The sequence below is a fragment of the Amblyomma americanum genome, chromosome 6 (assembly GCF_052857255.1).
Source record: "Amblyomma americanum isolate KBUSLIRL-KWMA chromosome 6, ASM5285725v1, whole genome shotgun sequence".
NCBI classification, from domain to species: Eukaryota; Metazoa; Arthropoda; class Arachnida; order Ixodida; family Ixodidae; genus Amblyomma; species Amblyomma americanum.
Window position 1 is genome coordinate 49,739,638 of NC_135502.1, and position 14,128 is coordinate 49,753,765.

General features: G+C 46.6%; 1 protein-coding gene across 2 annotated transcripts in view; it reads left to right on the top strand.

Annotated features, from left to right (window-relative positions):
* Positions 1 to 10,466: 10,466 nt before the first annotated feature.
* The window catches only part of LOC144136771 (ATP-binding cassette subfamily G member 4-like), a 32,431-nt gene continuing 28,769 nt past the window's right edge, over positions 10,467 to 14,128 (top strand). For both annotated transcript variants that reach the window (XM_077669379.1, XM_077669380.1), the window contains exons 1-2: positions 10,467 to 10,522; positions 12,052 to 12,276. In XM_077669379.1, the coding sequence (XP_077525505.1) occupies positions 10,495 to 10,522; positions 12,052 to 12,276 (253 nt within the window). In that variant the 5' untranslated portion in view covers positions 10,467 to 10,494. The remainder of the gene's footprint in view (positions 10,523 to 12,051; positions 12,277 to 14,128) is intronic.

A 14,128-nucleotide genomic window follows, 5' to 3' on the forward strand; every position in this document is an offset into this window, starting at 1 on the left:
TGAGAGTTGGGCTACAGGTCCAGGTGATTCGGAGGTTTCACGACGCGTTCACTTCTTGTCGTGACCGTCCCTGGTTGTGGTTGCAGAGGCTGGAGATGACTGCTGGTGCGACGAGTCATCCCGCTTGCGGTTTGCACCACATAAGAACGCGGAGAGAGAGCCGGGGCAATCACAGTCCCTTTAGCAGCCGGACCATAGAGAAAGCGGACTGCTGTGCTCTGCAGCAGGCGTTCTCGTTCACAGACCCTGTGTCGGCGGTCGTAATCGATGCGTTGTTTTGCCCTGTACACCTGGTTTCTGTTCCGGTAAGGGCGAGTGTTCCAACACGGTCGGAACTCCATTGACACAGTTGGCACGTCGGTTCTCACTCGGCGCCCCGTGAGTCGCTCAACCGGAGAGTAGCCTTCGCAAGCTGGCGAGTCACGGTGAGCTAACAGAGCTTTGTTGTTGTTCGACGATTTCCTGAGGAGCCGTTTTGCTGTTTGTACGGTTCTCTCGGCCGCTCCGTTGCTTCGGGGGGATAGTACGGGCTGCTTGTGATGTGCTGTATCCCCATTCTCGAGGGAATAACTTGAATTCAGTAGAGGTAAATAGGGGTCCATTATCCGATCGGATGGCAGCAGGTGCCCCAAATCTAGCAAAGATCTTCTCGAGTGCTCGATTGATGTCGTGAGTAGTTGTCCTTTTCAGCTTCTTCAACTGAAGGAACCTTGAGAAGTAGTCCACCACTACTAAGTAGTTCTCCCCGTTTTCATTGAGAAGGTCCATTCCAACCACCTCTCATGGATAATCAGGCATTCAAGCACTTCACTTCGCAAACTCGGTGGTATAACTATGCGGTTTCCCTTGAGGAGAAGGCCCTGCACACATGCAAGCTCGTGAGAAACAGTGACGTACTGCTGTATTAAATACGGCAGTGACACTCCTTTAGGCCAGGATGTCGAACAGTAGCTTTTGACTCTAGCTATGGTAGGGTCCTGTTCCTGCGCTGTCTTGATCCTTTCAAGCATGTTGGCGGATGCCGGAAGTAGTTCTATCACGAGTACTTCATACTCTAGGACTGCTGCATCAAGACTACTTGGATGGCCGGAGCCCCCGTCGGCTAATGGTCTGCGTGACAAGACATCAGCTGTGTGGATCTCCTTGCCTGGTGTGTGGGAGATTGTGTAGTCATACTCCAGTAGTCTCATTCGCAGGCGCTGCCAGCGTGGAGAGAGTTTATCCAATCGTTTCGACAACTTTAGCGGCATCAAGGGCTTATGGTCCGTTTCTACATGAAATCGTAATCCAAGGAAATATGGACGGAAATGCTCACAGGCCCACATGGTTGCCAGGGCCTCTTTTTCAATCTGTACATAGCGCTGTTCGGTTTTGGAGAGGGACCGGGAGGCATATGCGACAGGTAGGCGTCGTCCAGACATCTCCTGTAGAAGGACTGCTCCTAGGCCATAAGAAGAAGCGTCAGCTGGCACAGTGAGCGGGCTGTGGGGATCGTAGTGCGCCAGTACTGGTGTTGTCGTGAGGGCTGTTTTAATGGCATCAAACTATCTTGCTGTGCCTTGCCCCAATACCAGTCAACGTCATGATGAAGCAGATCCCGAAGCGATTTCGTCAACTGTGATAGCCTTAGGAAGAAACTTGTCAAGGTGATTGACCATTCCAAGGTATGAAATCACTTTTGTAACATCAGTAGGTGGTGGCAATTCAATGAGAGCTCTGACTTTTTCTCGATTAGCCCGTATGCGATCAGCCGTGACTGTGTGTCCTAAGAACTTGATTTCTTGTATGCTGAACTCGCACTTCTCTTTGTTCAGAGTTATACCAGCATCTTGAAGCCGTTGGAGTACTTTCGTAAGTGCAAGTCATGTAATTCCTGCGTTCTTCCGAACACGATTATGTCATCCTGAAGACAGGCTTGACCCTCCAGGCCCTCCAGCACTCTTAGCATCTCTCTCCGAAAGAATTCAGGTGCAGTCGATATGCCGAAAGGCAATCGCAGAAATTTATATCTTCCAAATGGCGTTAGGAAGGTAGTGTACTTCTGCGAGTCATGTGCTTGTGGAGCTTGCCAGTAGCCTGCTTTTGCGTCTAGCTTGCTGAACCACTTGGCTCAGGCGAGTTTTGCCAGTTTTGACAGTAGGCATCAAAACTCTTTTCCTGAGAATGCAGCTGTTGAAACCACAGTAGGCGACACATATTCTCAGCTCTCCACCCTTCTTTCTTGCTACTACCATCGGCGCACACCATTCTGTGCTCGGTCTATCTTTTAAATCACTCCAAGGCTCTCCATGCGTTCCAGTTCTTGTTTCACATTTGGCAGCATTGGGAGAGGTACTCTCCTCGGATAGGTAATGGCGTAAGGCTTTGCACCAGGTTGAAGCATTATCTTCTACTCAGTACGGATAAGTCCTAAGCCTGAGGTTAGCTTTGGGTACTTAGTCAGGAAGCCTTCTGCCTTACTGTCTCTTAGCTCTGTGACTTCCAGATGGTTAAGCACAACATTCAGGGACTTGATCACTGGTCTTCCCAGAAGCCTCCAGTGTAAGTTGTCTATCACAAACACTTGTTGTTGGGTGGACTGTCCATTCCATTCTATGGTTGCCTCAAGTTGTCCCGCAGTGGAAATCTTGACTCGGCCAGGTCCCAAAAGTTTTTTGGTTGGTAGCTGCAGAGATCCCATATGCTCTTTTTTATAGGCGTTAAGAGAAATAGCCGTCCCGTCGGCCCCTGTATTCATTTTGAAAAGTACAGGTTGGTCATTCACTGTCGCTGTGATGGTCCATGGTTTGGAACCTGGCTGTGCGTGTGATTTCTACCAAGTGTACCTCTTCTAGGGCGGCTTGGTGGATCTTCTTCGAGCCCGCAGTCTTCGTGGGCAAACATACAGATGCAAAATGTCCCTTTTTGCCGCACTTCTAGCACGTTTTATCAGCAGCTGGACAGTTGGCGCGGTAGTGCGGACGCGTACCTAAGCCGCACCACTTGCAATTGCCTGTTGCGTCTCGTTGATTTGGATTGCCATGTAGCGGTCGTCTCTTAGGTTTTACCCGGTGTACGGAATCACGAACTTATACTGCTGCGATATCTAACTGACTTTGCAGCCGCAATTTCTTCTGCTGAAGTTTGACCGTCTCAGAATTGCGCGCTGTCAATATCGCCGACTCCAGGGTAAGTTCTGCGTTCAGTTGCAACTTCTCGCTGAGGTTTACGTCGATCAGTCCAACCACCAGACGATCACGAATGAGCTCTTTTTTCAAGCTGCCGTACTCACAGGATTCAGTCAGCTTGTACAAATCCGTGACAAATGTGTCGACGGTTTCGTGAGCTTCTTGCTTGCGTTTGTTGAACTTGGCCCTTTCAGATATCACATTCGTGCGAGACACAAAGTGTTTCATGAACGCGCGGGTGACGGCGTCGTAGTCCTGCTTCTGAGCGTCCGTAAGTCTCAACGAAGCCAAGACGTCTTCTGCTTCTCGACCCATGGCGTAGATCAGCGTGTTGAACTGAGTTTCGGCATCCTGCTTCTTTAAACCTGAGATGACGCGGTACCGCTCCCATCTTGTGAACCAACACTTCGAGTCCTCAAGTCGTCGGAAATCAAGTTTCCCTGGTAGTTCAACCGCAAAAGGATTGGGTGGAAACTGCTGACGCCCCAACGCTGGTACAGCCGTCGTTGAGTTTGCAGGATCCGGCGTTGCCATAGCGTCGATAGCGTTCCCGTTAACGTCGTCACGTTAGGGTTAGGGTTACGGTTAGGGTCACGTTAGGGTTACGGTGACCACTCAGACGCAGCTTGGAGTCGTTCCCCACCACCGCTGCCACCATGTGGTGTCCGAGCAGTAAGGACAAGGCGGGCTTAGACATAACTGGGTTTATTTCCTCGCAGCTACCGGGGCTCACGTCTTCTGTGTATCAGTGTCGGCCATCGAGTCCCCTCGCCGTCTCACTCCTTTGCGCGTTTCGGCGGTTCGCGCATGTGGCGCCATCTGTCGGTTCTGCCGCTCACCACACCCATCATGATTTGACTCCGGATATCTCCAGATTTTGATTATTAATGGGCCAAATCATGTCCAAACCAAGAAACAGAAAGGGGATTTCTTTTTCACCGGTCGTGTCCTATTCGCGCAGTCCTACCTTTTATCTGAAATGAACCTACTAGCCCGCAATAACGTTCTACTACATCAGATTTCTTCTACCCTGGGCTCTGTTTTGTGTGCACAAACGAAGCACGAGGCTGCGTTGACGTGTGGGAACCTCATCGCTGTGACCACCTCTGTGTCCCGTGTCCTGACGTACTGCTTAGAGGGACACTGAGGAGAAATTGAACTTGGCTTGTATCCATAGGATATTAGCTCCTGATCAAAAAACGCCACTCTTACTGAAAACAAAGCTCTTGTCAGATAGAAAATAGAAAGAACCAAAATACAGGCATCGTCGCCACAGGCCAATCTAGCAAGTATAAGCGTGATGACGTCATAGGACAAGAGACGCCACCTTGGAGGAATTTCTCTTCTACCATGAAGAACACGAATCTCTGAGGCTAACAAAGGAAGGTGGCGCGGTTCAGTATTGAAGTAAATTTTGTTTTGAAAAAGATAGTGCACTTTTATCATACAAGGAAGACAGACAAAAGACAACCTGAATGTTGGAAGCAGATAAAACCGATGTTTGGCGGCGCCACAGGCGGCCAGGAGAGTTTCGGCTTGTTATGACGCTTCGCGTTTGTGAGCTTTGCGTGCCCCGTGGTTTTGTTTTTGACGCGCCTCGATTCACAAGCGCCGAACAGCAGAGGAACTCCAAGTGCCGCTTCAAGTGCTAGTTAACCTTTGAAAAAGCCTGTTAAGGCTGGTCAGATGACCGCCACGATCGATGAAAAAATATGTGGCACGATGGTCGGTGATCGTACAAGGCAGTGAGAAGTATCAAGAGCACTTTTGTCTTCGTGCGCTCGCCCGGCGAAACGTTCCCGGCTGTGCCAGTCAACTTCGAACTACTTAACGGAAATCGTTTATTAGGGACGGGAAACAAGATACGAGGCAGTTAAGAAAAACGACATTTGGAACCTGCAGAGACCGTAACTCCGCTCTCCTCCAACTCGTTTTTTTGCGGCTCTATTCAATAGCTTCAGCAGTGGGGCGGAGCTGTTCTATTCGATCTCATGGCTAATTTAATCCATTCACACTACACATCTGAAGATGCATGCAAGTGAGCGAGAGAGCCCAATCCAGTGGACCCTGTACCTCCGGAAACGCGAGGAATCCGTTGAAGCGTTGTGCGTCGCCTTCACTTTCAAGCCGCCAACTTTAAACGCGAGCGCCCTTGAGCACCCATCTGCTTTTTTTGTGTGTGTGTGGCGAAAAAGAAACTGGTCCTTGCAACCATGGGAAGCCTCCTAGAAGCCGCCTGCTGCACCGTGCAACGGCGCCGTTCAAGGAACCACAATCCATTGGCCCCAAAACCTCGGACAGCCTCCGATGCGCACGACGCGCCGACCTTGTCCTCACCCCTCGCCACCCCCCGCCGCCCGCATTGGGTTTAAGATACTTAATTAGCAACAGCTACTCAGTGAGGAAGGGGGTAACGACCCGCCGGCGCCTAACCTAACCGTGCTCCCTCAAAAGCATCGCACGCTCTGTGGGGCTGAGGTCGCTGTAATGCAGGCCGGGGTTTTTGCAAGAACTTCGTTGTCGGGTTCGGGGTTCGGGAACGAGATCCATCGTAACGCTGGCAAGACGCCGGTGCAAACGTAAACGAAGCGACGGTAGCGATCCCCGATAGGTGCCTTCAACGTGCGGTGGCGGTAGATTTCATTTCGGCTGCTGCTAGACCGCACCACTAGGCGCCAGAAATTACGGAGTCTGCGTTTACGTCACGTTTTACGTCGCTGCGTCCTATGACGTCATAAGAGTGCGCCGTTACGTCAAATGAGAGCGCCGAGATTGAATCAGAGCGGCGGGAAAAACTTTTTCAACTTAATAATAATAATAATTGGTGTTGGGGGGAAAGGAAATGGCGCAGTATCTGTCTCATATATCGTTGGACACCTGAACCGCGCCGTAAGGGAAGGGTAAAGAAGGGAGTGAAAGGAGAAAGGAAGAGAGAGGTGCCGTAGTGGAGGGCTCCGGAATAATTTCGACCACCTGGGGATCTTTAACGTGCACTGACATCGCACAGCACACGGGCGCCTTTAGCGTTTTTCCTCCATAAAAACGCAGCCGCCGCGGTCGGGTTCGAACCCGGGAACTCCGGATCAGTAGTGGAGCGCCCTCGAATCCAAATTTCTTTGAAATAAATGGATTTATCATCATGAAATGGCCTGGATTTATCATCATGAAATAAATGCATCTTTCGCTCCCGGACAAGCGGCAACAAAGCCATGAAATGCGGAACAATCAGAATTTGCTAACAAAAAAAAAGATTGATAAAGTTCTCCTCACTGTCTCTTTAAAACGCAAGTTAGTGCTGCCACAAGTACGTGTCTGCGCCTGTGTTTATCGTTTTCGTTCCTATTTCACCTGTCCTGTCCCATTCGGGCAGTCCTACCTTTTATCTGAACAGTGGGAGGTCCTGCTTTGCAGCTCAAGCCTAGAGGAAGAAAGTCAGCTGGTTCAGCAGGCACCGCATAAAGCTAAGTACGTGGGAGCCCTAGAGTAAGACCTCCTATCAATTCGGGGGACGCAAAGCTCTTCATTGAACAAAATGTTTACCATGACAACTAACAGCACTACAAAAGAACCTTGTGCTGTTCACAGACATCTAGCAAAAGGAGAGACACAATCGATTATCGTGCGGTTTCTGTCCCGAACAACTAAGCAAGATTGGCTCAAGAAGAAAGTCGCCTTGAGGGAAAATAAGTAAACTGTGGAGTTGCGCGACAACATTGCAGCGAATAATAATGGGTTGTTTTCGTTAATAAAGGCACTACATGTTTGCATGGGCGAAAGGACGAAAGTTAATCTTCGGAAAACATCAAGCGGAACGTGAATTAAATTTTGAAACACGGGAAGATTTGCCCACGATACAACAGCGACAATTCCATTAATAGTGAAATTAAACTTCCGATGCGCTTAGCCAAAGGTAGGACCAGTGGGGTTTAGTCGAGAAAGGTTCTGGGACTCAGTGAATAGCTGTATTCGCTACAAGCAATGTGTCTAATATGTTTTTCATAACAGTGCCAAAAGCCTCAGCAACAAATATGACGATGTCAATTTGAATTTCGACTTTGTGCGTTTTAGCTTCAGTATGTTGGCATTTGCTGAAACCTTGTACAGCTCTAATTATTTTATTCCTAAATATGACGGTGACCAATCTGTGCCTAGTGGTGTAACTTATGAAATGAATGGTGGGGTTGAGATCGATTTTAGTAACGGCCCTTTTAAATTAATGGCTGTAACGTTCTAAACTGACTCAGGCTATGAGGGATGCCGTAGTGGAGGGCTCCGGATTATTTCGACCACCTGGGGTTCTTCAAAGTGCACTGACATAGCACAGTACACATGACTAGAACGTCACCTCCATCGAAATGCCACCACTGCGGTCGGGATCGAACCCGTGTTTTTCAGGTCAGCAACCGAACACCATAAGCACTAAGCCAACGTGACGGGTGGTAACGGCCTACTGTACAATGAGTTGCATTAATACTGTATGGGTAACGGTGATTGTGGATCACTTGCGGTTGAAAGCAACAGTCTACTTCTTGCTGTGCTGAACCACATACCTAAAGATTGCGTGAAATTTTTTTGAAAATTGTCTTAAAGTCCTATATCGCAGGCTATCGTTTAAATTTTAGTTGTTACCCCCAAGGGTGACTTCAGTATTGACCTTCCTCTTAAAAAAAACTCTCACAAATATGATTTATTTGATGTCAGTCGGAGTGTGACACAATTGCCAAAAAGCATTATTATCGAGACAAGTACATCATGGGTATAACAAACCACTTAATTGATGAACTTCTTGATGAACTTAATTTATGCATTGTTTAATGACATTAGTGCCCATTGAACATTATTTTGCACCACATAGCGCTTTGATCGTCGCGGTATCGTGCACATTACGATATAAGCTAGAACACGTATAAAAAGATAGGCAAAATTAACATAACGATGTTCCAAGATCTTGTAACATCATCGATTGGAGTGTAATAAGAAGGGAGCAGGCATATAGCAAGTTTATAGCCTTTTAAAAATACCTGCGCACTTGTTTGCAGCTACAGACGCACAAAACGCACCGAAAAATCATGAAACTACGGATTCGCTATCACTCATACAGAGGAACCAGTCATTTGACGCATTTTTTGTAGCGTAAGCTACACTGGCCAAGGTTGAGCAGTTTCACGTGGCTCCTGGAAAGCCGTGCTGCGCATGCGCGAGGAGCAGTGACGTCACACGGCGCACAGCTGGCGCGCCGGAGCGGCCGCCGCCGCGCGCGTCTCGCCGGTCTGCGCATCCTCTGGAAACCGCACCACGTGACGAGCCATGCGAACAACCACGCGAGCAGCGTGGTTGTTCCGCACCAAGTGGCCCACCACGTGGTCAACCCCGCGCACCCTCACTGAATAAAAAAAAAAAACATGTTTCGAGGCTAGGAATCGAACCAGGGCCTATGGCGTTTGAGCCGGAGACGCTACCACTCCGCCACGACGGCACTTTTTTCTCTTTATTGCGTGGAAATAGTGCCGAAAAGAAAAGTCTAAGCACGCTTACGCCACAAAACACCAGGCCACCTTACCCCTGCATGAACCCTCCTTCCAAAACATCAAAAGTCTGGGAGGCACACGCATGCATCCAGACTCCGCCACGACGGCTCAAGGTTTAACCGTGAACAAAGGCGCATGTAGTGAATGCGCGCATTTCATATATTAACTCTTCCGAACCAGATGTCGCCGCGCTTACGCTACGTATATTCTGGCCTAACAGGGCTAGGCCATCATCAATTTTTTTAAAGTAAACATTCACATTTCCCACACGCGTGCTAGCAGCTTCGGAAAAGAGCTCGAAAATAAAAAAAGCTGAAGGGGAGTGCTTTTAGAATATATTGACTGCTGCTGCAAGTAATCCTTCACTGCTTTGGAGGACTTTTAGAGAATTAAGTATAGGAACCAGAATTACGTGCCTTCAATCAATAGCTATCGACGAGCCGACATTGTCAGCTGTTTGTACAGCCAATAAATATAACTCGCATCTCCAAAAAATCAGACACGCAGTGTATAGCAATACAGCCGTACGCCCATGCGAGGCATACAATAGACAATCTCATAATTTCACTACATTCGTTAAGCCAACGAGTCCAGCAGAGATAACGAACGCCATATCTTCACCGGGCATATGGAGCCGATGAATTAAGCACCAGGGTTATGAAAATTGTGGTACTTGTGAAATGTAGCCCCTCTTCTATATTTACAAGCTCGCCTTATCGACTGGTGAATTTGCTATGCTCATCAAAACTGCAAGAATACTGGCAATGCACAAGGAGGGTGCGTCAGATAACGTCAATTATTTCAGAACCACCTCAGTTCTTCCTTTCGTTTCTAAAACACGCAAAGTTATTGTATATAAAAGAGTAGTTGTGCACCTGAAAGAAAACAAGGCAACCAGAACGAGAACAATCGTATTTCAGGAACAGAAGTCCTTCGAACAGGCACCCTTTTGAACGAAAGACGATATAATTCCAAACACTGCAAAGCTGATTTATACTTCTCGAGAAATCGCAGTTAAAAAAAAGCACAGCACTTAAGGTCATGTTAATAAGTTACTTATTTTTCTCTTCATTATCCAGATGGCAAATAGTCATCCATTACAAATTACAGATGGCCTAACAACAATAACTAGTGTGTTTGATAGTGGAGCAGAGAGAAGGGTTAGTATCAAAATCCAGATAAGAAAGAAATTAATTCCAGCGTAATTCATCTCTGAAGGTGTACAGTGTTACACTACCATTTCTTTAAGAAAAATCTGGCTGGCCGGTAGCATTCGACTTAAGCATTTATTTTAATCAATGAAAACAAGGCAATGACTCGCTATGCTCGCATAAAAAGTAAGCCAGTCTAGCAACCCTTTCCTGGCAGCAGAGCTGATTTCATTCCTATGCGTAGAGAACGCATACTATTTAAAGGTCATCTCTTTTAGCCGCTTTTTTTAGCATTCCTAACAAGCTTATGCTGGACTACGCCTTTCACAAAAACCTGAGTTCTGTCTGGCATCAGTCTCAGTTCTTCTTTGCTCCGAGGTCACGTTCTTGTTCCGCTCAGTGAGTGAAAGTTAATCTACTGGCGTAAAAAGGTATTTACACACCTTATCTTTCCACAATCAAGGTTCTATTTCGTGCAAAGCAATCTGGCACAGAATATAGGCAATTATTTTTTCTTTCCAAGGAATGGGGAGAGAGAACGCGCAATGTAATATTTATGAAGTGTTTCACAACCAGTTTATACCCTCGCCTTTTTCTCTCTTCTCCAACGCTGGCAGCCTTTGCAGGCGGCAGGAAAGCAGAAGACCTATGGAGCTTGAGCTTCGAAGTCGAATGAGTGAGTACCTCTTCATGCCTTCTAGCTCACGATGCGCGTCGGACGTGCAAACAATGTGTGTGCGCTCTGCTACTACACATACGGTTGGCTATGCTCTCTGCATGTTATGCAACGTGCAGTTTGCTTTGCACAACACAGCCATGCTTAGGAAGTCACTAAGGTTGCTTACGGTATACGTTTTCTCTGGTACGCACCAGCCATGAATGACCCCAGCGAGCTGGTCAACTGTCCTCCTCTTTTGGTGTTCTTTTCGCTGCAGCAGACCTTAAACGAGGTCAAGTAAAGAAAGCCTTTACCTTTATTTCATTCCTGCATGCTCAAAAGCATGCTGTCGCAGTTAAGAAAAGTAAACATGGCTCTTTTTTTCGGCTGTTTCTTTCTACGTGCTAAGCTGCGCAGTAAGTCCGCCTTGTTTTGTTACTTAAGAGTCGTAGGTGAAGCATCTACTTAGGATGGAATTCCATGTGGTTTACTGTAATGACCCTTTATCAGAATATAAAAGCTTTGTGGGTTTCAAAACTGTAAAACTGTAGGTTTCAAAACTTCACTATATTAGCTTCAATGAAGTTAAAGTGTCTTTTCATTTCAAAAAATCTAATCGCAAAAAGTATGTTCGCATTTGTCTTCGTGGCAGTTGCTTATGCTGACATTCCCGTTTTAATATTGTTTACTATGCAATGTGATTTTAATTCGTATAATTAGGTAGATGCAAGTTATGTATTAGAAGGTGGCAATGCATTTAGAAATATATCTTTGTTTCAAACAGGTATATTTCCTGCAATTTTACACTCTCTACCATCACACTGTGTGCTTTAGGTTGAGTGAAGACCAAGTTTATTCCATGAAAAAAAAAACTTTTATCACTGATAGGCAATGAGCTTTTGCCTACTGGCGAAAAAATTTTCCCCACCTGCTAGCGCCATTCCTATCTGTTTTTAATTATGCACAGCCTTAGCCTTTCAGCTGCTTAGAATTTTTCCCAAATGTTAACACTTCACATTACGTTTAAAGTAAAAATGTCGTCATTACTAAGCAATTTCAATGCCATTAGCATATATACAAGACCTGACAATGAGGCGATACTCGCTCTTTGCTTCGCTGCATTTATTCTTAGACTATAAGGCACATAATGTCCATTTTAATTACACAGCAATTTTTAATTACCCCCTAACTTAGCAAGCAAGGCGTGTTCCCTGTAAGAAACAAAAAAAAAAGATTTCGTTTTTCGATGGTAGCATGATTTTGCCACAAACTTACTTTAACTTTTGAGTTATGCTAAAGCAAACAACGACATTGACCATGCTCGACATACATACAACCTTGCAACTGCAACTGGTCGTTTACCTTGGAATTAATTCAGAGGCAGTGCAGTGAAATGTTAAACATAAGTCTTTCAAGCAGGACTCAGAGCAACAGTATGTAATTTCTGCCTCATATCATTTTATCATATAATTAGTTCAAATACTTTAGAAGCGTAAGTTTCTTTCGGGTGCCCACGTGCCCTAATGCCAACTGTCACTTGATTCTAGGTTCCAACCAAATCGCAGAGCACGCCATCGAATATGGCATTGACTCCAGCGATGGAATCCCGCTGCGAAATTCTCCGGGCATTGAGCAGAATGCAAATACCCGCTTGACGCCTCGGATGCTGAACGTCGACATGGAGTGCAGCACGCCACTCAGCCACGGTGGCCCTGGAAGCAGCGTCACGCTTGAGTGGACGAGCATTTCATATGCTGTCAAAGAGGGTAGAGGTGCGTAATTGAATGCATAGTGTTTACGTAGTGCTAACCTAGAGTCGTACTCTCACATTTCAAATCAACCTCAAAGAATTCCACCGGTTAAAGGAGTTGAGGATTTTTTATGCATGTGCGAACAATTCCGTAAATTTTCTCAAAACGCCATGCAAGACATTTTTTCTGATGCTCTCATTTCTTCAAACGTCTGTATTCTGGCTCAAGCGGTTTTTCTTCCATTTCAATGAGATTTTTGCCGCTTGCGTATTTCTGGAAAGGCTCCTTGCATCAATTATAGTCAAGTTCAACTTCGCTATGCTTTAGGAGGTCCCCGACCTTCGGTTTTGCACCACCTCTATGTCTTGCGCCAGCTCAAAAGTGTTCGCAGGAGTGCAGCTACTCATACACACACAAAAAAATTCATTATTGGTGGAGGCAAACAATGCGACATTGACGTTGCAATATTCATATAGCTCCTTTATAAGCATAACACTCTGGCAGGCTGAAACAGAAGTTTTGCTTCATAAAAACCCGATATGTGGAGCAGCAAAGGTAGATCGCAATTATTTGTAATTTTCGATTCACGAGAAAATAAGTGACCGCACGTTTACCTTTCTGGTAATGCGAATCACGCCGACTTCTACGGTTGTGCGAAACGCTGACGCCATTCGGAGTGTTTAGAAACACCGGGTAGGGGTGAAGAACGCCTGTTGCTTTCATGCTGATATGCTCATATCTAATGCCACGGATAAGCTCTAGCCTTTGGTGACCGCCTCTTGCTAGAAATTTTTAGTGAAGCCGAATTAAGTGACCACTAATAGGGTGGGATACGGGGAGGTGCTGCTAGGGCTAGATATGTAGGAGAGTAATCTTGAGTCACGCGCTACGGTGCGTCACGCGTGTGTCACTCAAGCTCACAAACGTTCTCTCTTGCATACATATAAGACGGTTGTCCAGGGGTGACAGGAGTAGCTCCGGAGGGTGTGATGGTGTGTCATTGACAGTGTTTAAACAGCCTGGTGCTGTAAGACGTCGTAGGGTTTGAGGTGGGAATGGGGACTTGGGGATTAGGGTGTAACGGTTTGAGGGTGCGGGAGTTGAGCACGCTCGGAGCACACCATGACCTTACAATTAAAGTTGACAGAATAAAAACAAGAGAAGCATGTGTCATGTTTACAGGACAATAACAGCATCATGAAAAACACTTACACAAGTGGTAAAACTAGGCCCAGCTGAAAGTTTTCTTGACTTTTAATTAATCTAATTTCACAGGCATTTTAGACGGGCTTGCTTTCAAATATGTTAGCGCTGGCAACGTGCCATCCTCAGTGAACGGCCGTCAATGTGTTTTGAAGAGTCTGAAGGCCATTATACATGTTTTGGTGCCGCAATTTCATCTTATTAGCTCTACCGGCACGATTCCTGTTGCGCTCACTAGCGTTTTCAAGCTTTGCTATGCAGCGCTAAACCAAAAAAAAAACACTTAACGACAGTGCACGATGAAACGTTCAGACGCGCACGCTGCGTGTATTGCGTAAAAACGGCACGAAATGCACTTAGGCAAGTTTTAGTCGCCGGCCGCCGAGGCGACGGTACGCAGCGGAATGTTTTCAAGCGGTGCGGCGGTGCAGGCTCTCTCAGGCATTTTTCCGGCATCATATCAAAGCGCACAGAAAAAAATAAAGACACAAAACGAGGATGCGAGTTACGCGGTTTCGTAGCAAGCATGATATATGCTATCCTTGACAAATGGAGGAAAACACTCTTCGTGAGTTCGTAGCCGGCTGCATCCAAGGTCGCGGCGTCAAGCGCAAGGTGTCACTTTTGTTATCCGACGATGTCTGTTCATCACAGCGCACACGTCTGTTTG